A 15,717-nucleotide genomic window follows, 5' to 3' on the forward strand; every position below is an offset into this window, starting at 1 on the left:
GTGCATCATACCATAGAGGTATATACAAAATATATCTGCAATTTTCCAAGCATATCACCAATAGGCCTACACCAGTTTGTACTCTTGAATCTTATTAACATTGGCCTTTTAAAAGTCCTGGTAAAACTCCTGTAACTAGAAAGTAGTTTTCTTCCCCCTTTGTTTTGGGTTTCTTTCATCTTGTATGTTGTTTTTCAACCATTGACAAAACAAAATCTCTATATAAAACTGCATGACACTGGTCTGAATGAGCTTATCATAATGAATGTCTGTGTATATACGTGTTTTATACATACGATGTAATTCCTTGGGATATTATCATCCTGTGATATTACTGTTATGATTTGGGGCTTACAAAAGAGTTTCGTGAAACGCATGTCGGTAGGTATGTCTTTCATATATTAACATCACCACACATATTTAAAGAACGAAAGGAAGCAACTGAAACGAAAATGAGTGGGAAGAATAAGAAAGACAACTTTTGAACCTTGAATATATTGTAAACTTTGCTCCTCCTCGCAGCTCCCTTTCTGCAGGAGAAATTATGCTGACCCTTCAAATCCTCTTCACTCCCTATCGCTACAACGTTAGAGTGGAGACAGCGAAATCGGGGAGCGTGCTTGTTTTGGGCCAATGTACCATGTACCGTGTGCAGTTGTTCAACGAGACTAGCGAGCTGGGTGTAGAGTGAAAAAAACATCACCGAGCTATTCTACCACTGCTGCCGTACACCGTATGTATATTGCTGATATTGTATGGGATATGCATGTATACTATTCTCAATCTCATGCACGTCATCTGCCTCCATTGAAGAGAGAAACCCTGGAACTACGACGAACGAGATGATCATTCTGTGTAACTGACTCTTCGTTCCCTTTTTTATCTCGACAACTGGTCTGCTCCTTGATAGCTCCGGATCTGTAGGAGGGAAAATACTTGATCCACCCTGCTGGTTTGAGGAGAATCGAAGAGAATGCAGTCCATAAAGTGTGTCGTCGTGGGTGATGGGTAAGGAAGGCTATCGGCTACTACGGGCTGCAGCTAGCTGCGCTGCACTGCTGGTCGCTTGCTAGGCTAGCAGCGATCAGCACACAGCTGTGGCTCCAATACTATTCACGTAGATAATCTGCAAACCTAATGTAAACGGCATGTAAACTGGGATTAACGTAGACCTATTCTTGAGAGTATAGTAATTTCGTAATTGGTGTACTCGTTGGTGATGCTGCCTGTCAAGTCGGTATGCTAAGCAAGATATCACATCATTTTGGGGAGCCTGTAAAATGTAAAAAATGAAACTCATCTGGTGATGATAAGCAACCGGTATGTTGAGAAGATTTTCACCACTCTCTCAGAAGTACAGATCTGTTTGATTTCATGTCACATGATGTACAATCTAGTACTAGTAGTAGTTGCTAATTTAATTCTGAAGACAGTAATAACATTCATTGACAGAAAAATCGGTCTGTATCTTGTCGTCGGGCCCGGGATATGTTCCGCGGACACATCTGACTTCATGAATCCCTTGCCATATTACTAATCTATATCTACGGAGGAGGTTCTAAAAAATAAAAATAAAAACTCCTCCGGACAGACAGATTTTTCTGTCTAGCAATGGGTAATGTCCTGCATCTCAAAAATGTAAATGTTGATGAGTAATGTGTGTTAAATAACACTTGAATCAATGAATGGATGGTATGTCTCTCGTAGTCATACTTCGATGTGAAACAGTGCGACGTTTTTCATCAGTTCAATTTCTTTAAAACATTTCAGCAACTGGATGCTGGATGAGGCTAGCTATACATAGATGTGTCTACATGTACATACATGTATTTACATGTACTTCTACAGTGTTTCTCATCAAAGCCTGTTCAGCATTCAAGGGATTCCCAAATTTTGAGTGTTATTGGTGACAGTTGAATGGAAGTAGAATCTAGATTAAAGACATTATTATTATTACTGTTATTATTATTATTATTATTGTTATTATTGATAGTAATAATAATAATTATTGCCATATTTTGCATTTGATTTCAGCTTCTTCACTCAGCTCTTTCAAGTATACAGTTGAAGGTTGGGCGAACATTGGTCCTTACAACAACCTTACAACACCAAATTCTTCCATAATATTTGCATGTCCACCCAACAAACTTGTACACTCAATAGATTTAGGAATGACCAAGTACTATATTGAAAGAATGACAGAAATCTCCATACCTACTACTTCTATATGCTGATGAAGATGATGGTACTGAAACATGGAAAAATGCAAGAAAACAACGTAATATACTTAGCAGCTTCTTCAGTTGATGATCTCTCTCACTTTGAATATGAATAGAGGTTCTACAGGCAAAGCATGCCATTGGACCAGGGTGACAAGATTTGTTTGTTTGTTTTTTGGTAAGATACAGAAGTTTACATATTTACCCTTTGTGAGGAAGCCATACCATAACATTAAAGGGGGTGGCCCTACTGGGGGGGGGGGGGGGGGGGGGGAGGAGGAGATTGCTCCCACCCAACCTTGAGATCTAAGCTAGCTTGTATGGAGCATCCAACCCCTGTCAAGTTTGCCGCGCATATTGCCTGGGATGTAATATACAGGATTGTATGACTAATCAGATTTCTGAAATCTCCGAAATCATAACATTTGTTCTGATCGTCAATGAATTATGCAAATTTTAAAATAGTAAACTTACAAGCATAAAAAGAGTGATTATGATATAGTTCTTGTTGACCATTTAAAGCTAGTTCATGTGTTCTGTATTGGGAAAAGTCATTTTCAACACATGTACAACTGTGAATTTCCCTGTTGTGCGATAACTATAAATATAAACTGTAACTGTAAACTTAAAAACAAAAAATGGTATCAGACGCTGATGTGTAAGACTCTAGGCTCAAAAGTTCATGAGAGGTCAAGGCACAATTTTTTTGTGGTTGGGAAATGATCACAATGCTGCCCCGCCCCCTCGAAGCCCTTTTAGATTTAGGGTTACTTTCTACAAACTTATTTTTTTATTCTGCACTGAAATTCTTCCTAGCTGCTATCTGATACCACACATTCTAACTATTTATTTCAAAGTTCAGAACACAAAATACTTTTATCATCAGCATTTATCAAGAAAGTTCCACCCACCCCACTGCTGGTTCAGATATACTTGAGAAGTTTGTTTTTATGTATCCTCATGTGCTTTAGCCATGTTAATACATTGTAGCTGCTGAAGTTTGTTGCACTGTACAAATGTGTGTGGTTGTCATGACAAAACAGTGTGTACAATTTGTGAAATTTTCCAAAACAAGTCCTACATGTAGCACATTGTACAGTGGTACAATGTATTATAACAACTTTTGAATACTATATATCAAAAAGAAAGTAGATTTTTTTCTTGTTAACTACGGTATCATAGCATTTTCTTCATTAGTACATGTATGTAATAGAATGTCACAATGAGTTTGACCATACATGTAGTAATTTGTCTTGATTTTGACAGTTTATAGTACAGTGTACAGGAAATTAGCCACCTACGTGTATGTGACTTTCAAAACTTTTTTTTTCTTTTAAATAACGATTCTCAATACATATTTATCAAGGATTTGCCCATGGATTGAATTTGCAACTTATTGATTTATATAACAATTGGTTTGAAACAAGTACACATGTAGATGTCATACAATGTGTATTTCAACCAACATAATAACTTGATGTACAGTGTACTTGTGTATTTATAAAGCCCTGTTTGGATGTTTAAGATTCATCCTTTAGGCATTGCAAAAATATTCAGGTTAATTTGTTACGACTTATTATTCTTACTTTCTACTAAACCTTAAAAAAAAAAAAAAAAAAACATTTATGAGCAGTAGGCAAGTTTGTAGTGTAATGTACATAAGCTACTACAGTAATTGGTAATGTGCATCCGCTGTTACTCTGAGACCAGTGCGTTGCAGAAAAGCAATTTTGCAATTGATGCATTTCTGTCCATGCCAAAGTACAATATTGTAAGTACTGGTGCTTGGAAACTGCTCTAAGGGACTGACCAAAGTACAATTGGTATATTCCTCGGGAGAGTTAGTGGATACTGTGAAAGGGTTTCCTTTTCCCTCTTTTTCTCTCTGGGATAGAGTCGTTTCTCTTTCTCTTTCTCTTTTATTGCCTTGGGCAGTGGAAATTGACACAGCTTTCTCTGATAGCAGGATTTGTTTACCTGAGTGTCCTGCTGCCCACACAAGTTCATTTATAGGGTACATTGTAGCTGTAGCTAACTTTTATCAGGATACAACATACACAGTGGTGTATACAATGTGTGTGTGTGTGTGTGTGTGTGTGTGTGTGTGTGTGTGTGTGTGTGTGTGTTATTTTTAATATAAATGTAATGTTTGCCTATAGAGATTATGGAATAACAGACGTGCAAACAAAGTTCTGGAAATGAAGGATATTTCTAATCACTTAAAAGATGCATACATATTGTATACCTAAATGTCAGTAAATGCATACATACATGTATACAGTACAATGTGTGTGTGTGTGTTATGGTATGTAATATTTGCCTTTAGAGATTATGGGATAACAGACTTACGAACAAAGTTGTGAAAATGAGGGATATTTCTAGTCACTTTATGCATAAATGTCAGTATTCTGAATATTTACCATTTGTCGCTTAATGTTGTTCTTTGAAAAAGAGATGTCTTGTACTATGTTACCTTCAAAAATTATTGCTGCAGTGTACAGTGATTGTTATGTAGATTCATGTAGAATGAAATGAGTTTCTAGACCTCTGCAGAGTGAGAGAGGTCAATGTTCCATCAGAATGACAATTTTTGACAGGCACAGTGCCAATGCTATGTACTTACATTGTATTAATAGAAACATCCAGGCAAATGGAAATAGCATGTGCTTGCTAAAAAAATTGAAAAGACAGTTCAAGGAAATTACTATACTGTAAGTAGCTTTTTGACAGACTTTTTTTTTTCTTCAGTAAAGAGTTTCTTATTATTAACAAATTCATATTCCAGGGGAGATGGGGGGGGGGGGGGATTAGCTTCAGTACAAACGCATATGAGATTACCCCCTGTGGTTGCATTTTTGGGTTTTATTAATGCAATATACCTGAGTACAGTTTGGGCATACATTGTACAATGTATGTGCACACACTTGAATGGTGGTACTGCAATACAGTTGTACACATTGTATGCTGATGTGTGTATTGTCTTCCCAGTTGAGTCCATGGCATATTGGATTTGGTTCCAGTTTTCAATTATGTACATCGTGTACAATCACTGAGTTCTCTTTTGAAGCTCTTTAGTACAATGTACGCTACAGATGATTATACACATGCATGCATACAGACTGTACTTATGTCATGCATTCATAGATTTTTAGTTTGTATTCAGAGTTCAGATGGAGTATACAGTGTACATGTAGCACACTTTTTAATGCTCATTCTTTGCAGAGGCAGAGTTGCTAGATCAAAGATTTTTTTTTTTTTTTTTTTTTTTTTGGGGGGGGGGGGGGATGGAGGGACCCAAATCATAGCCACATGAAAAGAGTTGATATTTATTCTTGATTCTGTGCATCAAAATTGACCTCAATGTATAGTATGCATAGCACTCTTGTAATGCACTCACAATGTGTTTTATGGAGATTATGGCTATTTTTGTTTGGTCAGTACATGGAGATGCAAGATTAAAATAAATGCCCTTGAGTTAATGATGCTAGGGGGAAACTTATTGCCAGGGCCCCTTGTAACACATACAATGTACAGTTGTACATGTACTTGTAGGTACCCTTAGATTCTGCACATCTGTACCCAACGATCACAATAAAACCGCTGTACATTTGCAGTGTACAAGCGCTTCAGCTTTGATGATATGAGTATTAAAAGTACAGATTGCAGCTTGCCTGCAGAATTCACATACTTGGTAGGATTATGCACTGTGGACTTGCACACCCGGAATATGAACTTACAATATGTATGTACAATGGACATCCAGGGAGCGGCATGCAAATCGAAATGGAACTATTGTGCCCGATTAACGCCCCGAAGGTCATTGTAATTGTCTAGTCCCGTCTGTGAATTATGCATGCATCGGGTATCCCTCTGTGTGGATTAGCTGCCTGATTTATGCTGCGTGATCATCAATTGAATTACATGATCGTGCTTAGTCAAATTCAATTCCCAGCTTGTCACTCCGATGCAGATCGGATGTCTGACGCTGAATGTTGCTTTTTATGTTGAAAGACTACCTCACATATTCAGGGTGAAATAAGTCTGTAAAGTGAGGAAGAAAAAGTAGAAGTTGAATTTCAAGTGGCCATCAAATATGTTAGTTTGACCATAATTGTGAAATTTCATATTTCATTATTTTTTGTTTTGTCCAAACAGTGCAAGTTGTCACAGCCATAATGAGATAATGTCATCTCATACACCTCCAGCTAAGTAGCACACAAATCTTCACCTAATTCCTTTATTTTTTTCTATTCTTTTATTTAATTAAGGGCAAGTCCAAGATAACACGCGCGTTACGTATGGGACATTCAGAGACTTTTATGACCTGAAAAATAGTGTTAATGGCTTTTGATCATATTAAACTTTATCATGGTGATTGATATCTAGGAGAAGTATAATCATGCAAAAAATTGAGAAAAATGACCCTCACAATTATATTCTAGAAGAGAAAATAAGTGCCGTTACGTATGGGACCAGAAAAATTTTGTTTTTTTGAACATTTTTTTCTACCTCAAAACTCTCTGAAAGTATTTCATTCTACAACTTGTAACTCACTGTGATGAAAGTCACAACACTCAAGATTATCACAGGTAAGTTTCGTGTCATTAGGTAAAAAGCTCTAATTACAGGTTCTAATTAAAGACAGACATGACGTGTTACGTATGGGACAGTTACGTATGGGACAGTTTGTCCCCCATTCATTTAGTGTGTGAAGAACCATGTTTATGGGTATTTTGCATAATTATTGAAGTAAAATCAGTTGAAACTACTCAAATACTGATCCAGATTGTCAAGGAAACAATATTCCCCAAATATTCACCATCCTAATCATATTCAATCATATTTTTGTATTTTTATGACCAACCTGAGTATGCATGCCCTTTGTCCCCCATTCGTTTAGTGTGTGGAGAGACATGTTTATGGGTATTTTGCAAAATAATTTTGCAAAATACCCATATAATTTTTTTTTTGCATAATTATTGAAATGGAATCAGTTGAAACTACTCAAATACTGATTCAGATTGACAAGGGAACAATATTCCCCAAATATTTACCATCATAATCATATTTAATCATATTCTATATTTTTATGACTAACCGGAGTATGTACACGTGTATGCCCTATTTCTATCAGGATAGTTACTACTGAAAAATTGAATAGTTTAAAGTGTTTACTTCCATTGATGATGGCCAGTTTGCCATTTCGTTTCAATAAAAAAAAACTTGACACAAGAAATATTAATTTTTATAAATAAGCAATACCTGCTGAATGGAACCTCAGTGATCGAGTAGATATATGATGTCTGTCTAGCAGTCAGGTCATTGATTCGAGTCACACCTCAGTATGTATACCCATGAATTTTGTCATGGCTATTATTGAAACCTGAATAAGGACAATTTTTGTATCACTTGCAATAAAAAAAAAAATCATTTTACTTTATTTTTTTTTTTTAATATTTATATCACAACCATTTCAAATTGGATCTCCATCACTAAACTTTGAATTCCTCTTGTCTTAGGATTGTATGCTCTTTAGTAATTCATATGATTGGTTTCCAATCATCTCATCAAATGTTGAAAACTGAATCCCCATTTCTACAAAAAATTATACCATCCCTTTAATGCTGATTTTTCATTGTGTATTTTGCCATTTTCCACTCCCCCTTTCTGAAAATTTTTCAGTCAAGTACATAGTATTGTTTAAAGTGTCTATAACTCAAAAAGTAGTTACAATGTTGGGATGCTTTCTTCAGGATGGTTGACCATTTGTGCACTGAGAGACCTTCCCAGCTAGCTACATGCATTCACATGCATTATGTATGAGGATGTCCCATACGTAACGCATTTGTCCCATACGTAACATTATTTCAATGCCTCATAAAAAATATTCCTTTTGCTGTTTTTTCTTTTTTCTATGGTATTTAATTTCTCTAAACAATAAATTAGAACTTTCCAAAAGGGAATTAAAATAACCTTAGCAATTTCAGAAAAAACCTAAAAAAATGACCTCAATTTGTTACGTATGGGACATCTCATGATAGGACACGAGCTAATTTGCATAATCATTTGCATAATCCCTAAATTTTCATACCAAGTTAAACTATTGGATGAACTTCTTATGTCCACATATTAATCAAATATCATTTGCTTTCCTTTGAATTAATATGAATTTTTATAAATGTCCCATACGTAACGCTGTGTTTCACATTTATGCAAATGAAGCCCCTGAAATTTGCATAAATTTACATAATATAATTTTTTCCTCCATGGAAATCAAAACTTCAACTCATAAGCTTCAAAATGATACCAAACATGTCAATATTGAGCAAAGATGAAATTTTGCCTTCTGAGGGGACCTTATCTTGGACTTGCCCTTAAATCAATACAACAAGCCACACCCTGTGGATCCTTCCTGGTTTTCATTTCCATCCAAATACCTGTATGTTAAAGGTGTAATTGTTTGGCAAAATGAATTTGAAGAGAGAGAGAGGGTGGTCGTCCATATGCACAGATTATCAACTAAAACATGATTTCTGTAAATGTCATCAAGAGAATTGTGCAGCTATGGCTTCATTGTCTTATCTAATTTGCATATTTGTGGTTGCTATGGCTACTGCTGTTTAGTGAAAATATACAAATTCTTAAAATTTCTCATTTTTCATTTCTTTTGAAATGACAGATATCGATTAAATTTGCATCGCCCCATTTTTTATACTTTGTGTTTGTTGCATTTAGTGTGGTCATTGTTTAACATTGAATGGAATATCATAGGATTTATGTACCAGATAGCCTTTCCAATCCACCATAACTTTTGCTACTCTACTCGATACACTTCTGAGCTGAACCAAAGTACACAGTATATGGAGAGTGTCCATCATATCAGCAGAGCTCCCCAACCTGAGATGGGAATGGACGGTCTTTCACAGGGTGTTTTTATCTAGTGTGGAATGCCAGGTATTTTCAGAATCAATTTAGCTTGTCACATCACTATGTGTGTGTTTTTTGTTGTTGTTTTTTTGTGTGTATGTGTGTGTGTAGGGACCTAATATGACTGCTGGCGTACACTTTGTAATAGACATGTCGTATGTATGATGCAGTATGACTCACTGCTACATATTGTGTTGACGGGGGCACAACGAAGTAGCCACATTATTCCGATACAGCATTTTCTAAGACAAATTGCATTGTATCTGGGTGCAGGATATTAGCATATTGAATTGAATCATGACTACAAGATTTGCATTTGTTGTTGTTGTGCATGGTGTGTAAATATTTGAAGCCCACTCACGTTTCTGAAAGCTGAAATGTACATAAATGGTTGGAATGAGTGATTAATTATTCATCATCAGAATAAATACTTGTATGTAAGTACACATTGTACACTGTGTGGAATGTGATATGCTACCAGTGAGTCAGTTGCAATTCATTAAACATTGTGCATAAGACCATAGTACTCAAATGCTTACAGTGTACAAATGTACAGTATGTACATACAATTTGTACATTGTTTGTTAGTATACATCGTACAGTTGTATTGTATGTTTGTAAGGCAAAGTTCTTGTCTTTCTTTCATCTCATAACCGAGAATATTTCAGGATTATTAAAATTCATTATAGAACACGTTTGTCTGGTAAATAAGAATCTTGATGTTCTACACTGTACCTTCATGTGTAAATTATCTACAGTACACAGTAATGTCCATACAATTGTAAATCTGTTCAGGTGTGGAAATTGTTACTGTAATACTGCCCTCCCCCCCCCCCCCCCCCCCCCCCCCGGAAAAAAGCAGTATATTGTACTTGGGCTGCAATGTGATTATATTACAGATACTGCTTTCTACTGCGCCTTCTATTGCTTGTACTGTACATGTATGTACATTACTATTTAAATGCTTAATTTTCAAGTGTATAAAAAACGAGCAGATCTACCATAACATTCTACACACGTGTATAAACATGCAATATTGACAAATATGGATGAAAGCAGAGAAAAACAATCAACATAAAAAAAACCCACCCAAAATAGTAATTTGCATCACAATAACCAGCAAGGACAGAAAACAGTTGAGCTGGTTTCTTGAAACAAAGCATAAAGTTAATGTTGTGACAGAACAAACAGTTTAAGTTTTTGGAATTGTTTGATGTGATGCAATGTGGATGACAACTTTGTAATGTGCTATGTGGACATACAATAATTCTCCATGTTTGCAAAGACTGTGAATGCCCTTCAGAATGTGCCCAACATCGCAAGAAAATGGTGAAAGTGGATTGAGAATTATCAAAGACTCGGAGTAGAGAGTCAACATGTACATGTATATCCGCAGGCTTTTTATTCTGCCCAACAGCTAGTAAACAGTCCTTAAACAGATTTAAATGTCACTGTGTCACTGACTGAGTAATAAATTGCTTTATTGATGCCAGGCATCAATGTGGAATGAATTGCTGTAGGCAACTTTGAAACAGGAAGCATAATTGTGCTGTCCTCTTAAAACGTAGATACTATTACAAAGTTAGCCCACATTATGATATCTGATACTACCCTCACACTACTAGTGTTTGCTGTTTGTATACCTACATGCATCTACCTGTAACTTTGTATCATACAATTGTATACCAATTCTTAGAGATCCGCAATCAATACAATACAACAGTTCATTCGCGTGCAAAGAAAACGTCAATATTGGACAGTAAATGCAAGCTACTGCAGTGTATGATGATTTTGGATAAATGATGCACTGGGTTTAGAAGCATCGTAGATATGTTATTCAGTTTGATATATGATGACAACAGCTCAGAAAGATTATAATGTGTTCTCAGTAATGAGATTATCACAGCTTTTTGTGTTATTTGATATGCATATATTGCAAAACAATTATGTGCTGTGTGTGGGACACAGAAGCATACTGTATGAGAGGTGGATTTAAATTTGTGGAAAAATAATCCCCAGAGTATACTGTAGTTTATCAGTGTATGGAAGGTCCAATCGTAGGGCTCTGGAAATTTGAGCGTAAAACAAGCAAACAAATAAACAAAGAATTTATTTGATGGCAGTAAATCATCCAACATCAGAAGCCTTTGGATGCATGGAACATCTATTTTGATTTCAATAGAACTGTCTCCATCAAATGATTGATACCCCTTATTTCAGGCCTCCACATTTGTCTTATTCACAGACAAAGATAGAATTTATACTGAATATGTATAGAAATGAATATACCAAGATGGTGTTATAGTGTGTCAGTCTATATGATGTTTGTTAAATGTATACTCGAGTATAGTTCAAGGGAAATGATGAACTCTTCTCAGTGGGTGTAAACCTGGTGGCATTTGCTGCACTATTGAATGAGGGGAACCCACGCGTCAAGTGTTACAGTTGCATAAAATGAATGCTGACATTCACACAGTCATAACTTTCTCGATATTTGCTTGCCTGCATTCAAATCTTCCTTGATACAACTGTATGTACAACACTTTCGTCCCAACACTCTTTCAATATTGGATATTTCTGATGGCATTTAAGATCTGTCAGAAATGCAATATTCTCAGCGAAAACGAGTTATGTATGTACTGTATGTTGAGGGGAAGAGAAGTCAGTTTCAGGTGTGTTTGATTTGTACCAAAGAGAGGGGTAGGACGCTGATATACATTGTACAGTGTGGTTTATACCCACTGCAGCAATATGAGGAAGAAAGGCAATTTATAGCAGCCAACTAGTATTTTTTTTCTTTAATATTTTGTACATGTATCTTTTTGTGTATCAACAACAACAACAACAACAACAACAAGACAACAACAACAAGATAAATTTTTGAAATAATGTGATTTGTATGTATGCTTTTTCCAAAATTTGATTCATTTCAATTCAGTTCACTTCACTTCATTTCAGTGCAATTTTATTTTCGCTTCTTCAACAGAACATAACAATATATGAATACGATAGCATACTGGTACTCGGTATGTTTGTACCTGTATGCATGCACATTTTCCTCATTTTGTATTTAAACCATCATGTGACTCTTGCCATAGCAGTGTTTTGTTGTTGTTGTTTTCATACTGTGCATCAATTTGTAGTCACTTTAGGGTGTGCTGTTGTTGGCAGCCCCCAAAATATACAGATGTGTAAGAGATGAATGAATATTAAGTATAAAGAATAAATAGATAAGACACATGCATTTAGTTAATAATAGAGAGGGAAAGGGGGTGGAAACAGAGAGGGAGAGAAAATGGAAGAATTTTTGGAAGCAACGAAAGAGATGCCAGTAATTTTGATAGATTTTGATATATACTTCAGGTTATAGTACAAGTGTCAAGAGAAAAGAGAAGGGGGGGGGGTAAAAGAGGCACAACTTATAAAGACAGAGCTGGATGCCTGTACAGCTGCACTATGCTAAAGAGTGAGAGCTGCGTATAATCCCCATCTGCATCTCACCTTACTTGACATCTGACCACCGTCTGAACTCACCGAGCCAGCTCAGCGCGCATTTATATACATGCTGTGTGCATTTAATAGAGTGTGTATGTTGAGTCCCGCTTGCATCTGCACTGTACTCGCAAAAATGTTGAAAGTGTGAGAAGCTCGGTGTATTAACCTGTAGCTGGGTATGCACTATTAGTGCTGTTGGGTTTGTTCTGCTATAGTTCTTTTTTTTTTTTGGGGGGGGGGGTGGGGTTAAGGAAGGGTTTGGGTGTTTGTTTGTTTGTTTTTAGCTCGTACTCAACAGATATCTGTAAGTGTCATACTGTAGCATATTTGATTGTGTTATTCAAAGTACATATGTACATTTGACAGTTGGTGGACTTGTGAAGAAAAGAAGAGGTTTAATTATGGCAGAGGGCCTTGAAGTACTATTGAGCAGAAATGTCACATGTTTATTTTATCAGCATTTGAGGTTGTGCCACTTTTTTTTTTTTTTACTGTCAAAATTTCATGCATTTATTCTTTGGCAAATTCAGAGTGAGCTGTGCTAATTAAGTTCTTAATCTGCAAAGTTTATTCCTTACCACTTATAACATGTTCAGTGATGATCGATTAGTATTTCAAAAGAAAAATAACAACAATAACATCAACAACAACAACAATAGCAATGCGCAAAACTACTTTGTAGAGAAATGTGCAACTCGAACAAGTCAATAGATTGGCCAGATCGCATTAAATCCATGGTTTTGAGGAAAGATGTACTATGGTTTTCGTTACTCTGTAAAGTAGAATCACAGAAAAAAGTTCTATGTCACATATTTGTGCAATTTATGTTCAACATTTCAATTACAATGAAACATCCAAATTATTTTACAATATCAACTAATTACAACTGTACATAACTTCTGTTTTCACATCGGTTTGTGCTTTTCAACAGAGGCTAGTGATATGTCTTTTTTTTTTCTTTACCAAACTTGAAAATGGTCAATAGGACCTGTACATGTAGATCACATTTTGTTTGATTTCAAACTGTAGCATTGCTATCACATACAATTTATGATGATTTACAAACACGTGTATTTAAACAAGACAACACAGATCACCAAGATATCATTACACTAGTGGTCTACTGAGCCAAAGTTTCAGATGGCAAGAAAATATCACACTTGTAATCATTGTTAGTGAAATACATTTCTAATTAATGTTTTAGAGCCATTCTGTTCAGGTTGTCCTGGCTGCTATTTGCAACTGACATTCCATGCAGCAGCCGTGTCGCAAATCTCGACTCGTCAAATCAGATGCACAGCAGTATGCATACAGTGTACATGCATGCATGCAAGAGTACAGTCAGTCATACATAATGTATGTATACCAGGCATCATACAACCATATCAAAAGCCCATGGAGTTTGTTGGAGAAGTTACTATATAGTGTGTGATCAAGCTGAACTTACAAGTCCCCATACATCATGTTGCAGCTCTGGTCAACTTAATTGCAGAGACCACAAACCCAGAATTGAGCAAATCGTGATTGGAAAACCCCACCGGATTAGGACCGGCCAAAATGTGATTTTACAATAGAAGCTTGATTAGAGAAACGTGATGCTAATTTGTGCATACCGGTACATATTATGTAGGTAGACGAAAATAACCCAATTAGTGTGAAACATATTTCTAAACTCGTTTCCAAATGAGTTCTCCTTGTCATCTTTAAAGGGCTTCTTGTCTGCTTCAATGAACTGGGAGGCCACTATCCCAAAGACCAACATCTCTGACCTTGCTTTCACACGTACTGACAGTGCTTAATTTGAATGCGGAATTACACGCACACGAATGTAATTATGATTTTGAACATCGTTCGTTTACACGGCCGAGGAGGCTTTACGGATTCTGTGGTTTTAAATTTCGTAGCGAGGAGGGGAGGTTTGGCTTCTTTCCAAGTTCTGATCAAACTTTTGAGCTGATCGTGGTCTCAAACGTGTTTCTAAATGCCGTTTCTAAACGCGTTTGAAGAACATGGTTGCGTTTATCTAACCCCTGAAAATGCCTAAAACACATTTAGGATCGTGATTCTGCCTCAGAAAATTTTTAGATAAATGCAGCCTAGTTCTTTGCGCACGTTCCTACAAATTATTAAAGTTCATTAGTTCCTGCACTCGTGTTTGCTGTTCTGGTGTATTCACTAGCCCAGTTGTTTGGGCAAATGAGAACATTGATTCTTGCAGCACCTCAGTAAACCGAAGAGAAATACATACATACATCGTAAGGCCTCTATTTGTATTGTGCAAACAAGAAGCAGAAGAAATATACTATGTCATATTCAAAACGCCCTGTCACAGTTGGGCTCACGCAGAAGATTCAGTTACACTTCGCTTGATGGCAGATTCCTCTCAAGTTCTCATCCATATCACTTGTCATACAGGGCCAAAATGGTTTCCATCGCATTGATCCAGCCTGAAGCAGGCTTGGCATTGTATCTAGACATTCCAAGTCACTTCATAAATGGAAAATATGAATATGAATTCATTGTGCCTAATATCAAGAGGCTTCAAAGTGATAGTTGTAATGGTTTTGCCCCAGTAAGTTTCTGACTGAGGGCAAAGTAATGTAATATTATGATTTGTCTAATCATGAAAGCTCAAAATCAGACATAAGGATTGTGAACAACAACAGTGGCTTTTTCCCTGTATGCAATATTCTGAATAATTGTACATGTAATGCATTCACAGGCATGTCAAAAGTCATTATTTTAGCACCTACCCTACAGATTCTACATTACAGAAGAAATATACCATGTGCACAGAATTGAATGACTTGATCAAGATGTCCAGAATTGAAAAAAAGGGGGAAAATTGTTATTACAAAGGTCAGTGTTTTATCATTATGGTTTTGATTGTTTTCAATGATTGATGCATTTTTCTCATATTCTCTTTTCCATACAGAACTTGATATTATGCCTGTGGCGTGGACACCCCCCCCCCCAACAATAGTGATAATACAACAGTCATTTTGAAATGACTGGAACAGTGAAAAATTAATTTAAGTATTGCATTTTGGCTTCAGAATGAATTTGCAGATTGCTT

General features: G+C 36.2%; 1 protein-coding gene across 1 annotated transcript in view; it reads left to right on the top strand.

The window, feature by feature from the left end:
• The first annotated feature begins 781 nt into the window (after nucleotides 1-781).
• LOC139735440 (ras-related C3 botulinum toxin substrate 1-like) overlaps nucleotides 782-15,717 on the top strand; it is a 37,155-nt gene continuing 22,219 nt past the window's right edge. Inside the window, exon 1 of the mRNA XM_071646193.1 lies at nucleotides 782-1,008. Within this exon, the coding sequence (XP_071502294.1) occupies nucleotides 974-1,008 (35 nt within the window). The 5' untranslated portion in view covers nucleotides 782-973. The remainder of the gene's footprint in view (nucleotides 1,009-15,717) is intronic.

Source organism: Diadema antillarum, unplaced genomic scaffold (genome assembly GCF_040938485.1).
Source record: "Diadema antillarum isolate AM-2024a unplaced genomic scaffold, OU_Dant_1.0 seq00000578_RagTag, whole genome shotgun sequence".
NCBI classification, from domain to species: Eukaryota; Metazoa; Echinodermata; class Echinoidea; order Diadematoida; family Diadematidae; genus Diadema; species Diadema antillarum.